We start from the raw sequence: 22,672 nt of genomic DNA, 5'->3' as shown, positions 1-22,672 counted from the left end.
GAGCCCCATCCAACCTGGCCTTGGACACTTCCAGGGATGGGGCATCCACAGCCTCTCTGGGCAACCTGTTCCAGTGCCTCACCACCCTCACAGGGAAGAATTTCTTCTGAAAGCTTTATCACTTCTGTTCATTATTTCACTGTTAACGTAAAGATAACGCCATTCAAATATTTGGTCTGGGAGATACAACGCAGGTATCAGGGCTATGCCACGTTCCATATGTAAAAAGATATGTAAAGCATAGCTGAGATCACCAGGAAAATGAAGCCACCTTCACTCCAAGATCACCGTGCTGTGCTGCCCTCAGCGCAGAAATCCTGATCCAGTAAATTGCCTTCAGGCACAGGAAAAGCTGTGGGGGATCCCAGAACCTGTGTACCTGGTTTCTGTAAGACAAAACAAGCACGCAGAGAAATCCAAAGCCACAGGTCTTCCAGCTCTGCCTCCTCCTCGCCCCTGGGTGCCTGACACGGGACTCAAGGCAGACCAACTCTCCTTTCCTCCCACTTTTATTTTTGCGGGGGAAAAAAGCCCAAAACCCAACAAACAAACGAACAAAAACCCAAAACAAAACAAATCTTAAAAAAAAACCCCAAAAAACCACAGACAACCCAGGGTTGCTGGGTTGACTATTTCACTAAACTCCTTCCCCATCCTCGAAACATCCTGGGGGAACCACAGGTATTTCCCCCTGCCCGTTCCCAGCGATGCCCTCAGGCAGCGCCTTCCCGGCCGCTCCCACCGAGCGCCGCGAGATGGCAGCGCCGGCCGCCGCCGCCGCCCCGCCCGCCCGCAAGTGCCTATCCCCCGTCTGCCGGGAGCCGCCAACCTTTAACCATTCTGTGATTCTGTGAGCACAATCAGCTGCCCTGCCCTTCCCCTCCCGCGGCTGCGGTGGGGAAGACGGTGAGAGGGCGAGAAGGGCTGGGGAGGCGGGGAAGGAGAGAAAATGGCCGCCGCTGGTGGGGAGGGAGGGCGGTCCGTCAGCGCACCTGAGGGAGAGGGGCTGCGCGTGGAGGAGCGTGTGGGGCAAAAGACCAGCGGGCGGGAAGTATAAGGTGAGAAAAAGAGAAGGGGGCAGCAACAAGGGAAAACAAAAAATGTGCTTGTGAGGCTGGCCAAACGTCCAAGACCATCCAAGGGGACTCACGAGTCCGTATCCAGCAGCCTTGTATTTTCCAGCGGGCTTCAGCCACACCTCGTCCAGAGCAGCTTCCCTGACATTCCGTACAGAGACTGGCTTCCAACCCCTTAGCGTGCGGATAAAATAGGCTCTGGTGGCTGTAATTTAATTTTAATCCCTTCACTAGTTCTTGGTGTATTTTATGATGCAAGAGAACATTAGAAGTAATGAAAAACTGAAATAAAGGTAGAAGCTTCAGAAAGTATGACAGAAGTGGTAGGGGAACAGATGGGCTCTGGTCGGGCTGATCGGAAATGGGAACACTAGAAAAAGGTGAAGGCGTTGATTAGTAAGAAATGAGCACACTCCCTCACAAATAATTTAAGTATGGTAATAGCCTAATTACCTTATGTACATTAAGAATGTTTTAGTTTGTGATAGTACACAGGAGAGGTCTGCTCAAAAATGGTGTTCCTGGCTGCAGCCTGAAGCAGGGAGCTCCACATCCTCCTTACCCAGCCCAGGGATAAATATTCCCTTTATTTGTTCTGAACGTGCCACTGCCACCATCTCTTACTGCCATTCTTTGCACATTTGTTTCGATCCTTATTTAGTTGTGGTTGCTGGCCTTGAACATCTTAAGTAAAATAATTTAATCTGTTGACTGCAAGAGGCCCAAATTTCTCTGAATCCTTGTAATTCACGTTCCACATAAAGCGACCCAGGCCCCAGTCCGGATTCCTGTTTGTTGCCATCAGGCTCGAGCACATCCTCAGTTGTATAACCTGACACAGACGGAGTGTCCTAGTATCGTATGGCCCCTGCCAGGTTACATAAGGTGACACACCATCTGCACTGACATCTGTGACCTGACGCAGGTGGTATCACTCTGTAGCACTTTTTAAGAAGGGGAAGAGGCTCCTTACATCCAACGTCCTTTTTTTCACTTTTAATCTTGATCACGTTAGCACAAGGCATTCCTGGTGACTCAGCAGCGGCCTTCATCTGTCACCAATATTAGCAGGAGTGTCAGGATATATATGGTGGAAATAAACATCACAGATTTGCTGATGTGGAAGTAATATGAGGGCCAACATCAGAGGCACTTTGCCCCCAAAACTTCAAAAGTTGTCAAGAGTGAAAATTCAGGATGACTTGAAGACTTGAAGATAAGTGATTTTAAATAGCAGATATGAAATGCTGTTTTGCTTGCCTTCTACTTCATTAGTCTTGAGTGATCACATTTAAAAGCTTTCCAATAACAAGAGTAAACAAAGCTTTGTTTTACAGAGAATGTAGGTTTGTCAAGTATTATGTTACAGCCTGTTCTAGACCCACAGTGTTCAGAAACATGGAATGGAAGGGAAGGTGATATATATTGCTTTGAGGGTCACCACAGTGTGTGGAGTCCAAGAATATGAAGAAAAATAAAAAAGAATTATGCTTGGGAAATTCGGAGACACTCCAACACCCTGAGATGGCAGGAGTATGATTAATCCTGTGTGGATGGAGGAATGTATGTGCTAACTCTGGCTGAGACATTTCCAGAAGTATGAGCTGAGACTTGACCTTGAGTCCTAGTCAGAAATAAGGTTAATTTGTAGGGGCACTGGCTTTATGCCCCTTATTGAATAAACACTGAGATGAATAAAACCTGTAGCAAAGTACTAGGTCTCACAGGCCCGGGGATTCAGCATCTAAGAATCCTCTCCAATATTTTTGAAGTGGAATTTTTTTCTTTCTGTAACAAAGGAGCTTCGCTCAGCAGAGGGAGGACAACGTGCAGCTGTTATCAGTGTAACTCACAAGGGCTGGATCGTGCCTGGAGAGCGTGACCCTCCCACAGCAGGAGATATCACTCAGGCCCAGGGCAGGCAGAGTCTCCAACACACCCAGAGGTACAGTCAGCAGCCTCAATCAACACCCCACAGCTCCCAGCCCCGTCAGCTGCTCACAGACACACCACATGTACATGCACTGCTGGGATTATTGGGGGTGTGGGTGCCTCCCACCAATGGCGACAGGGAGGGATTTTATTCCTAGGTGTTTTTTAAAAAAAAAAACACAAAAATTGCACTGCAAATACATGTGAGAGCATCCCCGTCTGCATCATGTGAGTCTCATCCCACTGCATCTGAGAGAGAAGCTCAGGGCTCCATTTCACAATTTGTGAAATGTCAGGGAAAAAGAAACTGATTCCGGTTGTGTCACTGAAAAATTATTTCTCTCTTTTCTGCTTTTCACAATGCTTCTTTTACCTCTTTGCTTTTCAGGCTGCAGATCAAGGTTTCCATCAACAGAGAAAAGGATGGTGTAGAGAGCCCAGCATATCACGATTCAGTGCAACAGAGAGACAGGGTCAGTTATTAAACCATCGTCAGCCTGCAGGGTTTTCAGCATTTGGTAAGGAAAGCTGTTGGAAAACTACTTTCTCTCCTGTAGCATTTAAGTGAACATACATACTTTTGTATTTTTTAGCATATTTGTAGTTGAGGCCATTGAGCAAACACCCACTGCGTGGTGTCCCTACAGATTCTGGCCCGTCTGTGTCAGTTCCCTGATGCTGCAGGATCTTAACTCCATAACCTGTATAAAACCAGTACAAAAATATATATAAGTACAAATATTACTACTACAGTAGGAGTGAGGTAGTCAGCTGTATCACTACTGCTAAATACTTTTCCTTACTAAACACTAGGTCAGCAGAGCTCTGATATGCAGCCTTATCTATAAGGAAAATGTAGGGATTATAAAGTTTGTACCTCGTCACCAAGAGTCAACCTGAAAGTACAACTATGCAAATTGAAGTAAAAAGGAGTCATGAAGCTTGACATCCACTGGCAATGATTCACACTTTTGTTTACACTTCGAAAATCCTCTTTGCCTTAAATTTTCTCTTGGGGACATGTGTTTTTACAGGACAATTTCTCACTTCTTCTCCTGCCCAGAACACAGCTAGTCAAGCAAAGGCTGTAACTCTCAGCAAACCTTCCCAAGTATATAAAAGGATTAGGTAAGGGTGTTATTATTGGGTTTGTCATTTCTGGAAATAATGCATCTTCATTACACTGGAATATCATACTTTTTCTAAGATCTTACACAAGGCAAAGAGTTGATTTCTACCATGATGCAGGTAAGAGAATTCAAATTTAAATGGGAAGTATAGGTCAGGATGGAACAACAGTCATGCTGAAGTAAAAGCTCATGAATCATCTCCAGTGTGTCTTACACAGTGTCAAAGCATTTTTTTTTAATATGAAGACATAGTATTTGTTATTCATGCAAAAATTCCAGATAGAAACAAGGGATTGCCAAAAATCCATTTTACCCTTTCTGGTGGTGGTGGGAGACTTTATAATGCTCTAAAAGGACCATCCAGTGTCTTGGCCACTGGCTTTCATTTCACAACAAATGTAATATTCCACTTCCTCCATTTTAGGTAGCCCAGTGTTTTGAGTAAGAGACTGTAAGGAGAAAGGGAAGAGAACAAATGCAAACACACCTCATCTGAATAGCTCCATAGCCCAGCAGAATGAAATATGTCAGGCCAAACCCAATTCCTGTTTTCTTCATTACTGAGTTTTAGAGGTAAAACACAATGGTTTGTGATTTTTATTGGATTAGAAGGCAAGTGATTTTCTATATGTTCTCAAAGCCCCTTGAATATATTTTAAAAAAAATTTTAATAAAAATTAGTCTTTTTTAATATAGGCAAGTTTCAAAAGACTTAAGTAAAAGAACAGCAGCAGATGGAGATCCTGGGGATGGATACTAAAATATTACAAACTCCATCCCAAAAGAACACGTAGTATAAGGCAGAGTCTTTAAATGATAGCGCAGCCCTTCACCATCACTTGCAGGCACAGGAAATTAAAGAGCTGGAATTGAAGCTGACAGGCAGAGCCAAGCATAGAGCTGTCTGCAGCAGGTTATTTCCTCGGTGTCATTGCCTGCAGACTCCTGTGATCCATCCATCTATGGATCTGCTGCCGGCTCACGACCTGGAGCTGCTTTGATGCTGCAGACCCCGAAAAGCAGGGATTCACGAGCGGTCTGCCAGCAAGGCTGGTTTCCAGGAGCAGCCTGGCAGCTCGGGCAGGGCGGTGGGAACGAGCTGCCATCGTGGCTGCTGCAGCTTCTGGGACAGCTTTAGTGTCTCACGGAAGCGAGACCAGGCAGAAATTGTTGGCCGTTCTTTACAATAATCTGCAAAGGGGAAACTGATTTCCCTCTTCTTGCAATATCCTCCTCTCTGCTGTCGTCAAAGAAAATACTTTGCCGGAGCACAACTCGCGCGGTTGCTTCCTAATCCCTGTCCGAGAGCCGCCAGGCTGTGGGGACGGGCAGGGAGGGGACCACAGCTCCCTTCCCTCAGCACCCTGTGTGGAGCTAAGCCACGCTGCTGTCTCTGCCAGGCAGGGCTCACAGGCATCTCCCCAGCGTGGAGGACCGTGGGGAGCCCAGCAGCAGTGAGGGGAGGAGGAAGGAGGACCCACCATCAAATGGACACTTCACGTGTTAAACTTGGCTCAGAGCTGAAGGCAACACACTCATAACAAGTTTGCCTCAGTCTGGCATCTAGACTAAAATTAATCAAATATCTGCTTGTATCTCATTTTATGCCTCCAGCAAGATTAAAAAAGAGTTACAGAAAGGCACTTTTACATTTACTCAAAACCAGAAAATACAGTTTTCATGGAAAGGAAAAGCCTTTCTGGAGACTGAACTGGGCTGATGGAAGAGGTTGTTCTCAAAAGTTTCTGATATGAAGGGGTTTCCGCCATGAAATGAGCTGTTAAATAAATACCCATCAAAATACCAACACTTTTTTTAAAGCTACCTGGCTCTAGGGCTTAAAAAAAAAAAAGGATAAAGTGGTGATGTTCTACCACAGATACCTGTTCATCTGTGAAGGATGATAAGGGAAAAACATCTCTCAAAAGCTAAACTTCTCCTGATGGTTCTCCTCATAAATGAAGGACTCTGTTTCATTCAGAATTTTTCCTAAATTTAGGCTGGCCTGAAACCAAGACACAATTTCTCCACTGATTTAATGAGATTTGCTGCCAATTAATAGCACAGCGTAGCCAATGAGCATTGAGAAGTCTGAGACACAGTTCCCTGGAATTCTTCAGACTCCATGGTCGTGCAAACACCCCAGAACAACTCAAGTGTCCCCTGCAAGCTCTTGGTTCCAGAGGATTTAAGAGCTGGAAGTGTGGGTGAAAACCTAGGGATGTTTATGTTGTCTCTTTAGGAATCACACTGATTACAAGTAAGTTTAAAAGTGCGTTCTATTTTTGAATTAGAATTTTGATGCTGGGTATTGCCTCGATCCTCATGTCTTTTCCAGTGGGCTGGGGCTGCCCAAGACCACTTGCTCCAGCAGCACTTTCTCCTCCTCAGAACCTTGGAGGAGTCTCTGGGACAACCCTCTGACCAGACATGCTGATATAAAGCTGCCATTCCACTCTTGCTTGAATCTCAGCAGTTCTCTCTCCTGGTCCCACAGAAGAGCATTACTACTAATAAAAAAAAAAAAAACAAACACATAATTGACCCAGGCAGGCTCAGAAAAGCTTGGATGTTTGGACAAAACTCACAGGAGGAGGATTACACGGATACTCTGCAGCTGGAACCGGGCAGCCAGAAGTGATGAGCCAGCACAGCAGAAGGGTTGAGCAGGGATCACCAGCTCAAATGCAAGGTACAACAGGATGGAGAAAGTGAGTATGTGTCTGCTTGGTACCTGCCATAGTCAGTGTGGGGGTCCAGGAGAGGCAGAATTTGAGAGAGAGAGGAACACTGTAGGCAAACCGTTGGAATTGGCAGCTGCTTTGCACAGATCACTTCTGAGAACATTTTAATTCCCTGGTTTTACGAAACGCATTTCCCCTTCCTTTGTTGCGCACGTTGTTACACCCAGCAGCCCTGACAGCTCCCGTGTGAGCGAGCGTGGGGGGCTATTGCTCATTCCGAGCCATATGCTTCTGTCAGATGTTTACTTGCACGAGTGACAAGTCGTTCTGAGCCTTTGAAAAGCTACGGGAGGCATCGCTGTTCCCCACTCCCACCTCATTCCTGCAGCCACAGCCCGTGCTGCAGGCAAGGAGCAGGCGGATCGCAGGCAGGCAGGGAGAAGGGACGAGACTCACAGCACAAGCAGATGTGGGCCATGGAGCAGCCCCCCTAAACTGGGAAGGATGATATCCTGGAAGTAACATAACCCCTCAGCAGTTACAGAAGCACCAGTCACTCCAGAGAAGATGATGTTCCTTTCTGTGAAGGAAAAGCTAGCGAGGAAAAGGAGAGCGGTGAGTGCCTGGCACTTCTGCTGCTGCTGCTCTCTGTTGAAGTATCAAAGGCTTTTTAAAACCTCTGCAGTTAAGATCTTGTATCCCCTTAGTGCCATTATCCCTAGGTGCAGTGAGGCAAATTAAGTTTAAAGGTAATACTTCCATTTTCTCTGTGTTTTCTTTTAAAGAGTAAAGGCCCTATATAACTAAATATATTAAAATATACTTCTAATGTCCAGGTTACTTACTGGCAAGTTTGGATGCCCACAAGACCTTAAAACAAAGAAATTCTGTGCCACGAGCAGACAAGGGAAGAAGTGCTCCTCAGAGAGAAGCTGATGAAAGGGACAGCTGTAATATAAAAATTTGAAGGCTCTCACAGAATGAGATGTTCACTTTGGGGCATGTCCTTGGCACAAGCTCTATTGGTGATAGTGTTTCTTTTCTAAGATGTGCTTAACTCCTGAAAAGAGTCTTGGAAGCTCTTATTTGATCAAAGACTGGTCTTACCCAGCAGCATCACCATGAAAAAGAGGAAGAATTTCTACTCCTTCTAAGGAAAACCACAGGTTTTTGCTTTTCTTTGTCATGAAGAGCAGGTGGAGGTTACAGTATCTTAAGTGGTTTGGGGGGTGATGGAAGGTGGAATAGATCCCTCTGACAGTCTGGTCATCCCAGTGCCTGTACATTAGAATACTGCTAAATGTTATTGAAATCCAGTAAAGCAGATATTTTCTAGCAATTTATGATCTGGTAGATGTTGCTCTCAGCTTTCAGGAAATTCCGTTTTCTACAGATATATCAGCTATGCTAAGAGCTTTGTCTTTACGACACCTCAGGGAAAGGTAATCCATTTTGCATCTTCTTAAGCTGTCCCTCTGCCTTTCCATGTCCTAGTGTTCTCTCCATGATTTTACACCGCTTTATCTTCTTTGCTTACAAGTGCTCTACTTCTCTAATCTTGGAAAAGATTGCCCTTCCTTACACTCTACCTTTCTGACTTTCAGTAAATTGGCTGGTGACTCCATGACAACAGAATTGATCATCTCTCCTCAAGCTGTCTCCACAGGTCACAGGCAATCTGTCTGTTTGTGGGACCTTGTCTTCCCCGACAGCTCAGGTCCTGGTTATCCTGCAGTGCTCTTAGACAGTGACTGCTGAGCGAAAGGAGACATTTCTGGTGCTGTTGTACCTGATTGTTCTGCCACTTCAACAAACATTCCTTCCCTGGCTCTCAGTGATTGCTCTCATTTTATCCTCTCTGCTTCACAGACTGCTCCCGCTTGACAGATTTGAAGTTTTGCAACTTTCTGGTTGTTTTTCAGCCAGCACCAGTGTTTCCCCTTTCTTACTTGTTACATTTTCTCACTGGAGCCCCAAAGCCTGGGGTAGTTTTGTACTTCCAGCCATTTGCTGAGCATTTTCTCACCCATATCTCTCACAAAACTGGATTAAAAAGTTCTTACTTTTTAGATCCAGATGTGATAGCTAAATGCAGGTGGTAATTCAGCTTTTACACTCCTCCCTTACAGTTTAAGCAGCTCAGCTGAGTCAGGAAACAGATTTCATAACTCAGTGTTGTAGACTTACTGCCTAGTTTTCTAATAAAGCCAGTTGAGGAAGATTGCTTCTCATATTTTCCAAGATCATTTAGAGTCATTAACTGTTCCACAAGGGAGGTGTCTGTCTGCAAGCCAGCAGTAGGGGTAGAAGACCAGCTATTACTAATGTTCAGCACTTCAGCCAAATCAGGATTTTGAAAGGGCTTTAAAAAGTATTATTATCATCATAGCCTGGATACTCTTACCTAAGGAGGATCTGGTAAAAAATGAAGGTGAGCAGACCACCAAATTACCCACTGAGTAGCCCAAGCTTCCTGCAGTATGAGCAGAATGCAGTCTGAAATCATTTGGCTTGGCAGGCCTGTGAAACTTAATCAACTGTTCCATTAATTGCCTTGTCACTTTTTGAACCACAAGGATATGGTGCTCTGTAGTTGCTGTTTCTGCAGACAGCAGGAATCCAGTACTAATGTCAAACCTGTAGCTTGGACAAAAACGAGGGACACTTGGGTGGAGCACAGCAAGAAACAAAGTCTGCGCTGTCCAAAGGTAGACCAGAGATGGATCAGATTTTCTCAGAGGTAGTAGGTCCAGCCCCTGCAAATTAAGGTTGAAAAAGCCTTTTGATTTAGAGTGAGAAAAGGAGCCATGGTCAGCAAGGCTCTATCTCCGAACCCCCTATGGGGTAATAAATCCTCTTATCCCACAGAGGTTAAAAAAAATGAAGTCCCTCACTTTATTAGTGATTTTTGTAGGCAGCAGTTTGGGCTCTTTTTTGCTCAGGGAATGCTGTGGTTCATGACTATCTAGCTGTCAGTCCCCTTTCCAGAGAGAGCACGCTGCAATCTCATTTATTCTCAGCTTCTGGAGAGCATGTTTCTGTTCTAAACATCTTTGAGAACACTGGGAAGCACCTGTTGAGTAATGGGAAAAAAAACATGTGCAGACACACCCTGGCCAAGTGGAGGTCCATGCTGATGGCCTTGGCCTGGTTCACTACCTCCCTCAGGCCCCTGGATGTCCTTTCTTCTGAATGAATTGTTCAAAATGCTGTCTGTAATCAGCTTAGCAGTGTTCTGCCTGCTCCACACTCGCAGCAGTTTCCATCCACAGCCACACTGCAGATTCCTTGCCCCTCGCTGTGCAGTATCAGAGCTATCGGCTTCTTGCTGCTCTAAATAGCTCCCGTGCCTCACGTTTGAGTGGCTCTCCTGCTCCCAGCTGACATTCCCAGCCCACAGAAACCTGAACGTTCCTGCTCGGCTCCTCAGCTCGGGAAACCTAGAAATAACATGCTGTTTTACTGACTTATCCCTCTGCAAGTTTTGACTTGTGTTTCTTCTGGAGAAAGTAAAAACAGGAGGAAACCCCTGCATGTACAACACTAAAATTCAACAATACACGAGTGAGCTTTTTAGCTGCTTCACAGGCTCATTTGTCACCATGAGTCCCCAGGATAGTTGTTGCCTTGCGTAAGAGGAGCCAGGATCATTTGGCTGCAGACTTAGAAAGGTGGCTCTAATTTCAACTAAAAATACATTTGCATTCTTTCTGCCTTATTCTTAACCACAGAGCTCCCCTCTCACAGTGGCACAACCCTTATGCACGACTTTCCCCTGTCCAGACTTTCTTTACTCAACACTCCTCCTAAACAGGACACAACCCTGTTTGCCTCTTTCCCAGCTCCCACTTTCAAGCCCCATGTTTCTCCCAGCTGAAAGTGATACAGATTTAAGGCCCCAAAACCATCCAAAACTTAATTGATTTTTCCTTGTTTAGGCAAAGACAGAAAATGTTTCTGAACTTCAGGGTTGTATTATATAAAATACATCAGTAAGATGTTATATTAAAATAAGGTCATGAAAGTACAGTTTCATTCCATTTGCACTAAAATTGATGAATTTTTTGCAATTCTTGTTTGACCAAGACAAGTTTCTTTCTCAGAAGTATTTCATTACATAAAATACTGAAGTACATTGTATTGAATCACACTAATTACAATGGCTGGTGCCAAATTAAAAACCAAATGTGCAGTGGGATTTTGGTGATGTGAGTTAAAACAGAATTGGGTTTAAAATCTGTTAAGATTTTACTGAGCAATCACCCTTCTCACAGAGGGAAGATCAGGTGCCAAAGCTGAGGGTCCTCAGCAGTACTAGTGCTGATGGTTTTACTTGCTTCCTTACCCATTTGGATGCTTAAAAAGACACAGATTTGGGACTGGCTTTGCCACCCTAAAACCCCATCCCCTGGGCATGGCTCCCCAAAGCTCGCAGGTGACCAGGAAGCGAAGGTCAGATGTGTGCCAAGCTCTCTCTCTTATGGATATCCCTTCTCCTAAGGCTGTGCATCAACAGAGCTGCTCGCAAGTGCTTTGGAGGGGAAACTGAGAAGTGTTTGCAGTTAGCAATTAGCACACATTGCAAATGAGACTGTAAACAGGTTATCTGGTAATTAGCAGCTGCAGTCCATTTTCCCCATCCTAACACAGTCTCACTTCTTTTTCAATCTGTGTCCCAGAAACCATCAAAGTGATACTTCTGTGAGCTGTCATTACTGATAAACAAACAAACAAAAAGCAATAATCATGATCTTCTTGAGAAATTTCTTCATGTTTCACATCTCCTCGGCAGACATACTGGGGATCAGTTCTTTAAATTAAAAATCAAAGCAAACAAAACAACCACCTTACTTTCCCCAGTGTTTGGTTTTGAAGAACTAACATAATTTGAAAAAGCTGGCTTAATGCATTTTTTTTTTAATATGAAATTTCCTTACAGAGCTTTTGCCCTGTCAGTAATTAACAGATTCAAGTAGTTTTAACTGGATGGGGTTTTTTTTCCCTTGTGTTTATTTTCTTCTATTGCTCAGCCAACTCGTAGTTGGCTGTCAATTCATTCAAGACCCTTCAGTATCTTTGCAGGCTTCTAACAAGAAAATGTGTTTTCTTCATTAATTATTCTTTAAGAAGATAATTTGGATTATTAAAGGTTCTTCAGGTCCTCTTCTCTGTGGTTTACGAGCTATTCTAGTTTCAGTCATCTGGAGAAAAATGAGGGATGTAAGTCTCCAGAAAACAATATTTATTAGTAGCTACAACAAGCCACACAAGTGATATCACTTTGAGACCAGCAGTTATACAAATTTTATGCTAAAATATCTCTGTAAATTATAAATTAAGTCCATTGGGATTTTTTAAGAATGAAAATATTTTTCCTGGAGAAAACATTAGTGGCACCGAAAGAGCTGTGCGCTGCCTCTGGGGACCCATTTTGCTAAAAGCAAAGATAGGAGGTGACCAGCTGGCTCAGAGACATCAAAAAGGCTTGGAAAATCCTATTCCTGTGTTGCTGATTTGGCAGTAGCTTGCTCACTTGAAAAGTCACGATACGATCAGGAACCTTTTCTCACTGGCCAGCCGTGACCTCAGGCAGTTTCCATTTTGCAGCTTGTTGGCAGCATTTGTAAAACTTTAATATCTGAGAGTACAGTTGCTGATACCTTGAATCAAATGCTACAGACACTGAAGAGCCTCCTGAGAGCATCATGTAAAATATGCAAAGGCATTATGTGTACATCTCTCTAAACCCAATGTGTGTACTTCATCTTGCTTTTCTTCTGCTGTAAAGTTGGTGTTCATCTGCATCATTCCATACATTATCATTATTTTTAGGGTCTGCATTTCCTTAGTTCTCAGTGTACATTACATTTCATATTAGCTGTCTCTGTTTGAGACATTATTATTTTGTGCTGACATCTCCACCACTTTGATTCGTATAATGAAATTTAGCCTTAAAGCCATTACAACAGGAGATAATTTATGAAACACTGAACAAGAAGCCCTCCCTTCCCTCAAGAGTTGACTAAGACAGGGACAAAAAGAGGAATCACGGGTGATAATTGCATTGTCTCATTCCATTTTCCTCTGAAACCTTATTACAGCTGTCCCAAGAAAATATGCATTATACAATCCAAGTAATGAAAGAGCAATTCTAAAAGCTAATTGTCTATAAAAATCTAGAGTTGATCCTTTACTCCACGAAGTAGGAAGGTGATTGCATTAGTATGCCAATTCATGGAGATCATCACTGGGTTATTATATCCAAGTTCGGAGTACCAGCTTCCCTCTCTCATAAGGTGTTGGAAGAATAAAAGCACATTAAAATATTGCAGTGAGAGCATTCTAACACAGAGATGACTTCTTATAAAAATGCATACAAGATCCAGTGGCGAAAAACTGAAGAAAAATTCCGTGGCCTGGGGCAGGAGGATTATCCTGGCACCTTCAAGCTTTAAAATCTGTTAAACTGGTAGATCAGTTAGGAAAACAATAAGAGCTCTTCAAGCACTCCTTCCAAGACACAGGAAACTAGAATGAGAAAAGGAAACATATCGAAAGTGGTTACAGACAAGTCATTTTTTGTTGCTCCATTGGCTATATTTCATGCCACAGTAGTGACCTCAGATTGCAGCACTTGGGGTTGTTGCAGAGGTCTGATTGAAGACCACACCTGGAAATGGTCTTCACTCAGCAAGTGAAAAGACAGCGAAAGAAATTGAGAACCATTGCTGTTCACCAAGGGAAATGAGGATACCAAAGATAAGGTCTGGAATGCTTTCTGACTGAAATTTAACCCTGTGAAAGAAAATGCATCAACTCTGCTTGTGAGGGGATGAAGAAAAGCCTAAGCAAGGAACATGAAACAATATCTCAAATTATCCATTATTTCCACAGATTTGGGGTATGGGGTTTTGTTGGTGTTTTTTTTTTCCAGAAGAAATCATTAAGAGACTAAATTTGGACTCCAACCTGCCACTTATCACTGCCTCTCCTACTACCAAGGCCCCAAGCTGATGGTACAACAGAAAGAGACTGACAGCCAAAATGGAATTCAGCTGACACCAACATATCTCTGCTGAGAGGTATCACATGAATGTCTTGGTGCAGACCAGCAGTACAGACCCTTAACAGTGACATTTCTATATAGACAATGTTTAAAAGGCCAGGAACAATGCACACAAATGCAGTACCATATTTTATAGCAGAAAGAACTAACCAGGCTCATCTAATGAAAAAAACAACCCTAAAATCAGCATTACATACATCCTAGTAGACAATGCCATAATTATTCATCTTTACAAGTGAAACTATGGACTGATAAGTATAATCTGTTAGCCTGAAATTCAACTCTGTTTAGTGCTGAGGTAGAAGAGTTTCAATAAATGTAGATGTATGTGAGAAAATGGTATCTGGAAATTTATATTACTTGAAGATAGATCATTAGGTATATGCAAATCATTGTATATCAAATAGAAGTTACAGATTATTATTTTTTTTCCAGAAGAAAAGAAAAATCAGGAAACAGATACAGTAATATTTTCACAGTGATTTAGTGAAATCCTGCTGCCCAGGCAGGTCACGTAACCCTAACAGACCTAAAATGCAGTCACAGTGTAAAGAGTACAAAAGTTAGAGATAACGGAAGATAGCTAAAGGATGTTGCACTGCTAAAGTGTTATGCATGGTTTAAAAAGAAACACACAAACACCTGATTGTCTTTTCTGTATTTTATTTTCTCAGGAATATCCTGAGCATAAGGGCAAGTGATCTTTTTATGCAAGACAATAGCATGTCTCCTAGTAGCCTGAAGAACTGAACAAGTCATACTCACAAAAATGACAAAAAAACCAGTGATGCTAGGTTTTGATCCAAATTTGTTCTGACTAGTAGTAGGATTTTGATCCTGTGCCTTTAAAAACTGGCAGTTTAGCAAAAAATGTCAAGCTGCATAATTTCCCACTGGCGAGAAAAATACTGCTGATGATCTCTCCAGTGAAACCAAGCAAAAAACTTTATCTCATGCAAACAGTAAGTTCTGTGGGATTGGTTGGTTGGATTTTTTTTCTCTGTGTTATATAATAAGAAATCAGGTGCATTCTTCACTTTTCATTGAAAGCCAAACTGCACTATGACATTGGGAAATCCTGATTCCTTTTACAACTGCTGATTTTTGAGAGCTCCACCCCCCAATCTTGTTTATAGGATTGAACATTAATCTATAAAAAAGGCCTAGAATTTGATTACTACTCTCTCAATACAGATTAATTAATCTGCAGATTCTGCTACGTAAGACCCCTGAACTCACCCCTCAAGCAGGGATGATGATCAATGAAAAAAACCTGGTGTATTTGTCCTGGACTTTCCAGGTTGTACCACCCAAACAGAGCCCAGGTGTGATGAGGGAGCCGGGGTGAGGGTTTCTCCCAGGCAGCTGGAACTCCATTTGCACAATATTTGAAAGTTGAAGCTTCACAATGTCTTTATGAGCGCTGAGATGCTGAAGTCCTTCCTCCCATCAGAAACTGGGAAATAGGACTACACTCTCTTTTCCCTCCACTACCCCCTAAAAAACAAAATCTGCCTTTTTTTTTTTTTTTGCCATAACAAGACCACATGTTGTTCACAATGGCAGAACCCAAAGTCAAGCACATGGAATTATGTAGAGAACTGAGAAGCCTCTCTACGCTGCTGCTATTATGGGGTAATTTTTAGTCACTTACTTGGAAGAAGGGCTGGTTTTAACTCTTCCCTTTCCTGTCCTCTCCTGTGTTCTCTCTCCTTCGTCCATTACCAGAGGGACCTTCCTGGTTCTGCCATTTCTTAAAAACCCAGTTCACTGATGAGAAGTTTCAAGTACAGCTTGGCAAATCCAGAGGATGCTGGGGGAAGCAGCTGATACAATTCACATGTTCACTCATCTGCTGCATATGGAATATAAGGAAGAGGAGTCCAACAAAAGGTAGTTTCTAAAGAGCACACCAAAAATCACACACCAAAAATCACACACCACCCTTGTTTCCAGCTGGGGAATTGGGGAAAACTTCCTCCATTTGATGTTTGATGATGATGATAACAAACTATTACATGAGTTTGGGATCTCTGCTGCATCCACCATGATTTTAACCTCTCATCTATCATTTTTGTGTGGCCTGTCTAATGATACTGATTTTGGTGCATTATACTTATGTTTTGCAGTCCTGATGATACTTTGGTCCAGTTTCACCTGAAATCAAAAAGATTGTATTGCTGCAGTCTGTCCTTGGGAAACCACTAAGACAAGAAATGCATTTTCAGTTGCATTAGGGCTTGTGTTGGACCCCAGAGCCCAGAATGACTCTTAGGATTAGGACAAAAAATCAAGAAACTCAGTAAATACAAGTGAATTCAATTGAAAGGATGGAATACGTGCAGGGTTTCAGGTGGGTTTGCTGAGCTCTAAGTACAGTTAGAAGATGGGTAAAGAGAAGTTCACTGTGCTGTAAACAAAAAAAGATTTCTTTTTTCCTGAAGACTGAATTCACTTCTTCATAATCTGCATTTTTCAGCAAGTGAATCCGATTTTTTTTGATGTTCTTGTAAAGCCAGGAAAATGTATTAGAAATTACTAACATTTATCATGTTTCTTGGCAGAATAGTTAGATACTTTGGTTAAAAAAAAAACCCACACTGATGGTCTCTCTTGAATAAATACTTGAAATAAATACTTGAAAAGTAAATAACGGGGGCTGTTGAATGGATTAAAAATAAAAACAGAAAAAAAGATAAACAGAACGTTATTTCTGCAAGAAACCAGTGTCCAGATTTAGCCCATGCAATTTTTTTGTCAGAAGAGAGAGGCTAAAATTATCTCCAGCTAAACCAAGGCTCCCATATCCTTGTCATTTAGGAACTCTTTCAGTGACATGCAGGCAAGGACTAGAACTGACAATTATTTGCAACAGAAAAAAAAGAACAACAACACGGGGGTCAGAGGACGTGTTATTTATTGTGCCCATCTGACAGCCCAAATGCAATGAGATGAGGCAGAAGTGCCCAGGCACTGTTTACAAGAGGAATCATCTCTTGAAATAGATTTTCGTTTCCCTTTGCTCTGTCATAATTAGGAATGTCAAATTTCTTCGGGGGGAAAAAAAAAAGAAAAGAAGGTACGGAAGAAGTTTTTGCTTCTTCCTCTTTCTCAGAAAATGGAAACATGAGTAAGAATTGAAATATCTGCCTGCAAAAAAACATTTGTTTGCTCGGCCTAAAATTTATTTACATTTTTGAAAGTGTAGAGTGCACTGTATATAATCTGGTTAGTTCAAAGAAAGTATATTCAGATCTGTTAAACAAATATGAGGTCTTTACCTTTGAATGATAATAAATCTGTTATCCAATGTACTTAACACAAGATGCCCTTAAACGGGAAAAAATTAAGAAATGCTGCAGGTGGAAAGCAACAGTGTAGCTGAGCAGTGCAGGGAAAAGGTGGTACATACAAGTTTTCCATAGATTTTGGATACCGAGGCATATTGTGTTTCAGAAAACAATCTTGGAAAATGAATTTAATGTAACAACACATTTATTACAATGGGCTTAACACTGCACATGGTATAAAGGAACCACAATAAATGTGGTTCCCGAAACCCCCCGACCCAGAGCAGCAATTATTTAAAACTAAGCTGACTTTTTTATACAGCTAAGGAGCTGGTTATTTTGGGTCGATGGCTGGTTTGTTTTTCTCCTGATTTCTGCCCTTAGATACAGATGTTTCCCCCATGCTCAGGTCCTGAGGACTCCCTACAGCTGGCTGACAAAACAGGATAAAAGATGGGTCTGGGCCATGTTGTAACAAGATGTTTCTTCTCTCCTTTTTTTTTTTCGTTTCAAATTGTTTTGTGAACAGAAAATCCTAAGGACCTTTAGTTTTGGAAACATTTCTGCAACAAAATATGTTGCCTGTGTTTTAAGAGAGGTTCGGTGACTCCAACAACATCAATTCCAGCTCACAGCTGCGTTTGGATCTGGAGTCCTTGGCTCCGCATGTGTGTAAGGCTGCCAAAAGCTTAACTTCCCAGGAAAAATGGGAAGCCCTCCCTGTCTCTGCTGGCTGCTCCTGAGAAAGGGCTGTGAGTGCACCGAGTCCTTTGCTTGGGGCAATCCACAAGGCTTGGATTACATGGGAATTTATCTAACCCTGCACGTTTCATGGCTCAGTGAGCAAATCTGGGAACACACTGATGTTTTAAATTAAATTTTGCTTCTGATGTGCCAAATCGACCACCTGGGTAGATTCCTGAATCTGCATGTCTGGCTGTGGAGCACCACCCTCTGAGGCAGCTGAATCCCATCCATCTGCCACCCTCCAGCCCACAATTTAGCCCAGAAGTTGCGTTTTTCTTAAGTGCACCCCATCCTAGGCAGTTACCATGGCAACCCAGGGCCCGACTGTCAGACATCAATCCTGCTACAACTGTGCTGCTGTCAGGATACAGCTAAATCACTAAGGAATGGAAGACATATTTCATGGTCTTCATTGTAAGGTCTGAGGTGAATGCAGAGCTCAGGTCACACCTGCACTAACCCACCCCATTCAGAGCTGATACTCCCATATTAAATGACAATTACATTTTTTGTACCAGCCTTTTTACATTCCTGTTTTGAGAAAGAGCCCTTGGAGCACTCGGCTTTGCTATCACACAGCTCACCAGGCAGCACATCTGTGCAGCAGCAGTGCCACTGATGGCTTACCAAGGAATACACTTTTTCCCTCACCTCCAGAGGTTAATATGAAGTTGCCAGGGTAGAGGAACATCATTACAGACTGAGTCACCTCCTATTTTTAAAAGGATGATGGGATGGGGGCTTGCCTCAGACACGTTAAAGGGTCCAAACTATGGTTTTATTATTGGGCTGTTAAGGGGTGATGGGCAAATTTTTCATTCCTTCTTGCCCACTTCTTCCACCTGTTGAAAGGGAATTCTGGTGTTGGTGTCTCTCTTTGTAAACTGGATCTGACACCATTTTAAAGCTAAGCTGCATAAAAGCTAATTATTAACATCATGACCACTTACATCATCACTTAGTTGATCTCAGAGCACAGTCAGAAGAGAATGGCGGCATTTGACTCAGAGCCTCACATCTGGATGTTTGAGCATCCCCTTTGCTCTCTTTTACCAGAAAATTTAGTTATACACTTCAAAACCCTGGTGGGCACAAATCTGGGGCTCTGCTGCCAGACAGAAGAGGTTCCCAGCCTCGCTTTCCCATCTCCCCTTTCTCCAGTAATACATCCTAGTGGATGTCCCATATTTTTCAACCTGCAGTGTCACTGAGGTGCCAGCCACACTCTCATGGAAAGAAGAGCCTGTTTCTCTTGTAGATACATAGCACAGCAGTTTGTTATCCTGCATAGCTCTGCAACATGAAAATATTTTGTTGTAACAGTGTCATATGGCCATTACACAGCAGCACAGGAGGTCACATTAATCTGACAGGCAGCTTTAAATGCAGGATACCCCCTGCCATGCCGTGGGCAGGTGGCATTGGAGCTTTCCCTGCAGCCCAGCTACACTTAACAGTCTTCCCTATAGCATCCCTCTGTTTTTAGACTCCTTCAGTGAACAAAAAAAAAAATCACTGCTGCATTGAAAATTTTCCCCTTCCTTGGGTCTGGTTCATCTTTAATTTACCCTCACCTTGCTTGCTTTCAGCTGCTCTCTGCTTTCCAGGGAATGAACACGCAGGGGGAAGTGGAGTCCTTTCTTCTCCTGCTCCTCCTGTCTGCTCTCTGCCTGTCCACTGTCAGTCCAAAAGGCCAGGGGTCCAGCTACCCCTGCATCTCAGGCTCACTCTCACACTTTTGAGTCACTACTCTGAACTACTTGATAGAATGCCAGCAAACAGAATGCCAGAGGGGAAAGATAGTGTGAGAAGTGGGGTGAGAGAAATTAAATTATGAATCTCATTCAGTTTCTCATTTTTGCATCTTTTGCCCAGCTCTCCTCCGTAAGAGTATGTAACAGACCAAATTTAGAGCCTCCAGATTGCAATCAAATCCATTCAGCACAGGGATGTGAAATTCCTTTGGTGTGAGTGAGGCTGAATTCCTGAGGCATCACATGGATTTTCAGAGTGGTGGGGGAAGGCGTGCGACTGTCACCCTCGGTGGCACCCACGGACCCGGAGCGGGCACACGTGGCCTGGCTGTGGCTGTGAGGGAGTGAGGGGCTGGGAATTGCTCCTACCACGGTGAGGGGGTGTTGGTGGAGGTGACGACTGGAACTCTGTGGCTGTGTGAGAGTCTCCCTGCTCTTGGACTGAGCAAGAGCTGCTGCCACAGGGAGAGTCACACTCTTCACAGTACTCACTGCACAGCAACGGTAGCAGGTGCACAATATAATTATATTTTTGAAGAGAGAAAATTCACTTGAGAAAAATTGGAAAGAAGTTCGAAGTCTTGTATGTAACATCCTTGAGCCTGTAAAGCTTCTGTAGTGCAACCAACATCCAAGCCAAATGGCTTTGTCACAGTGCCTAACTTTATTTTAAAAGCCATATTAATTTAAAGATTTACAGAACCCTTCTTTACTCTCTGTAATCCTGGGTCAAATAACCATGAATTATTTTAAAGTGCAGTATTTTCCCTTTGAAATGTTCATGAAATTAAACAGATAATGGTCCCAGACATGTTTTTTCCATGAGCAGAAGTGGTGCATGGATCATCCTATGCCCTCAGAGCCGGCTACTGACAACCATGACAACTTTAAGTCAGCAAGAATTGAAGTGAGATCACCAACTCACCTTGCACCTACTACCTAAGGGTCATCACACTCTGAGGAACAGAAATCCCACCTGGCAGCTTGGCAAGTGTGACATTCAACCCACCATTAAAAGTACCTTCTATTAATTATCATTTCTTTAGATGATTTAACAGTTACAGGTTCATTTTTAATGTATGTAGTTTTTAACCAAAATCCTTTAGGTTTGCAAGGGGATCCAGGACAATAATGAAGACTAGATATGCAAGAAATATTACATAAAAGATAGATAAGGAACATCAGATAGATAAGGAACTGGTGAATCCTGCTCAGTGATGTATCTACCCCTGGAAATAAGTGAGAGCCAGAGAACAAAAAGGCCAATTAACAATTATTATTATTATAGAACACGAAGCAGCTCTATTCAGTTAGAAACAAATGGCCAAGTAACTACTAGAAGATTTGTCTACCATAGCTGGTTTCAAAGATGCAGAGTGGGGCCAGAACTCTTTGTCACGGGGCTGTGGCACTGCCATGGCTGCCCCAGATCAAGTTTGCTGGTGTCTCATCAGAGCAGGAGGGTCCTGGCAAGGGCTGGGGCACAGCACTGTCTGCTGCTGCTAAAAATTCACCACTGCAACTCCTCATCTTTTTGACACAAGCTTCACCATCCACGTTTGAGGTGTTGCTTAGGAAAGGAGTCTTCAGGGTCACTAGGAGACAGGAGTTAGGGAGCTGAGGGTTCTGAGGCCACTGGGGGTAAAGAAGCCAGAAAGATTTTGGGGGTTGCCTCCTTGGCTAGGCAAAAGCAGAGCCCATTTGCCCCTGATCCCTTCAACTCCCTCCCAGCTCTCCTTCTTTCACTACTCACCGGGAATAAAAATAGTGGCTACGGGTGGCCAGATTGCCTGGGGCAGGTCAGGAAGGAGAAAATACTGGGAATGGGGTCTGAGCATGGAGTCATCCCACAGAGAAGAAGATCTACAGTGCTGTTTGTTAACAGCTGCAGATCCCCTGGGATTTGTTTTCCAATTAGTAACAAAGCACATTAACAAAGTCTATTTAGAAGGTTTTACACTTGAGTGAGATTTTCCTAAATTAGTAGCCATCAGTTCTTATTCGGAGAGTGAATCTGTCAAATTCCATGGTTTATACCAGTGTACAGCCCTCCTCCTGCAAAAAAAAAGGGCAGTGAGTCACAATCAGAAAAAAAGGAACTTGCTTTAAGAGTAGCATATCCCTGTTTTTCCTATCAAAACACTTTGTTGTGTCTTTCTGTAGTTTTAGTAGTTGCAGTTTTTTGGACTTCAGTAATGGGAAATTATTCTAGAGGGGAACCTTAACAGAAAGTTCTTAAAAGGCACTGAGAAGGTAGATGGTACCTTTTCATCAAAAGAACAAACCAACTGCAAATAAGAAATGGAACATTTAAACCTAAGGAAAATAAATGTCTATTACCCTAAACAACTCGGTCTCAATAGTAGAGTGTCGCTGAGAAGGCAAACTGGATGCTCACACAGATAACATGCATTTGTGCATGTTACAATTAATGAAAATAGCTTAAAATTGATTTCACCCCACATTTCAAAGACTAAATCAATCTCTGTTTAGGCAGAGCAGATGACCTCAGACCTGCCTCTGTGTCATGTCCTGCACTTCAACTGAGGATTTAGAGTTGGCCTCTTGTAGGGGTGTGTGACTGGGGACCAGGAGGAATATGGGCTTTGACCCAACTGGTGCTAATTGCACCTCAATTTTTCAACAGTGTTGCCAGGTCTGGCCCATGAAACAGTGCTGTGTGGAGTATCCCTAAGGATTATCAGTGATGGCCTTAGCAATAGGCCCGAGCCTCAGGGACTGAACCTGGCTCATAACCTTTCCATAAAAAAAAATGCCTGTAGACATGGCCACTCAGCTCTCCAAGGCAGCACCTCTGAGTGTGTGTGTCTATCCATCCATCCATCCATCCATCCATCCATCCCTTACACACAAGCACACAGACTCAAGAGTTATTTTGCTGGTCCAAGGAGAGTGAAACCTCTACTGAACATTTACTTGTGGAATTTCTTCCTCGAAAATATCATCTGGGATGTTCTCAGAGACCTGAAGGT

The 22,672-nt window shown here is 43.1% G+C and overlaps 2 protein-coding genes and 1 long non-coding RNA gene across 10 annotated transcripts in view; 1 reads left to right on the top strand and 2 right to left on the bottom strand.

The window, feature by feature from the left end:
• Positions 1-1,175, bottom strand: part of GABRR3 (gamma-aminobutyric acid type A receptor rho3 subunit) — a 34,164-nt gene extending 32,989 nt beyond the window's left edge. For 6 of the 8 annotated variants that reach the window (XM_017830734.1, XM_017830736.1, XM_017830740.1 and 3 more), the window contains exons 1-2: positions 830-984; positions 272-386 (exon numbers count right to left, since the gene is read on the bottom strand). The gene's annotated coding sequence lies outside the window, so the exon portion shown is untranslated. Of the gene's footprint in view, positions 1-271; positions 751-829; positions 985-1,150 lie in introns of those variants that run through there. The other 2 variants (XM_017830738.1, XM_017830743.1) reach the window with 2 other exon arrangements.
• LOC108505069 lies at positions 708-19,990 on the top strand. Its single transcript, XM_017830717.1, has 5 exons — positions 708-792; positions 865-1,058; positions 3,397-3,526; positions 15,617-15,781; positions 19,515-19,990. Exons 1-5 carry the CDS (start codon positions 708-710, stop codon positions 19,760-19,762), a joined length of 822 nt encoding a protein of 273 aa, XP_017686206.1. The 3' UTR covers positions 19,763-19,990.
• On the bottom strand, positions 9,697-10,297 carry LOC108505083. The gene is made up of 2 exons (XR_001877384.1): positions 9,982-10,297; positions 9,697-9,895 (listed from the first exon to the last, which is right to left on the bottom strand). It is a non-coding gene; the product is annotated as an uncharacterized LOC108505083 (long non-coding RNA).
• Positions 19,991-22,672: the final 2,682 nt, after the last annotated feature.

This window comes from Lepidothrix coronata, unplaced genomic scaffold (assembly GCF_001604755.1).
Source record: "Lepidothrix coronata isolate B3197 unplaced genomic scaffold, Lepidothrix_coronata-1.0 Scaffold183, whole genome shotgun sequence".
Taxonomy (NCBI): domain Eukaryota; kingdom Metazoa; phylum Chordata; class Aves; order Passeriformes; family Pipridae; genus Lepidothrix; species Lepidothrix coronata.
This window is presented reverse-complemented; position numbering and strand designations above follow the sequence as displayed.

Coding starts and splice junctions, on each gene's coding strand:
- LOC108505069 (XM_017830717.1), top strand. CDS start 708: ATGCCCTCAGGCAGCGCCTTCCCGGCCGCTCCCACCGAGCGCCGCGAG. Junction 1,059..3,396: donor CAGCGGGCGGGAAGTATAAG/GTGAGAAAAAGA, acceptor TTTGCTTTTCAG/GCTGCAGATCAAGGTTTCCA. Junction 15,782..19,514: donor GAAGAGGAGTCCAACAAAAG/GTAGTTTCTAAA, acceptor GCTTGCTTTCAG/CTGCTCTCTGCTTTCCAGGG.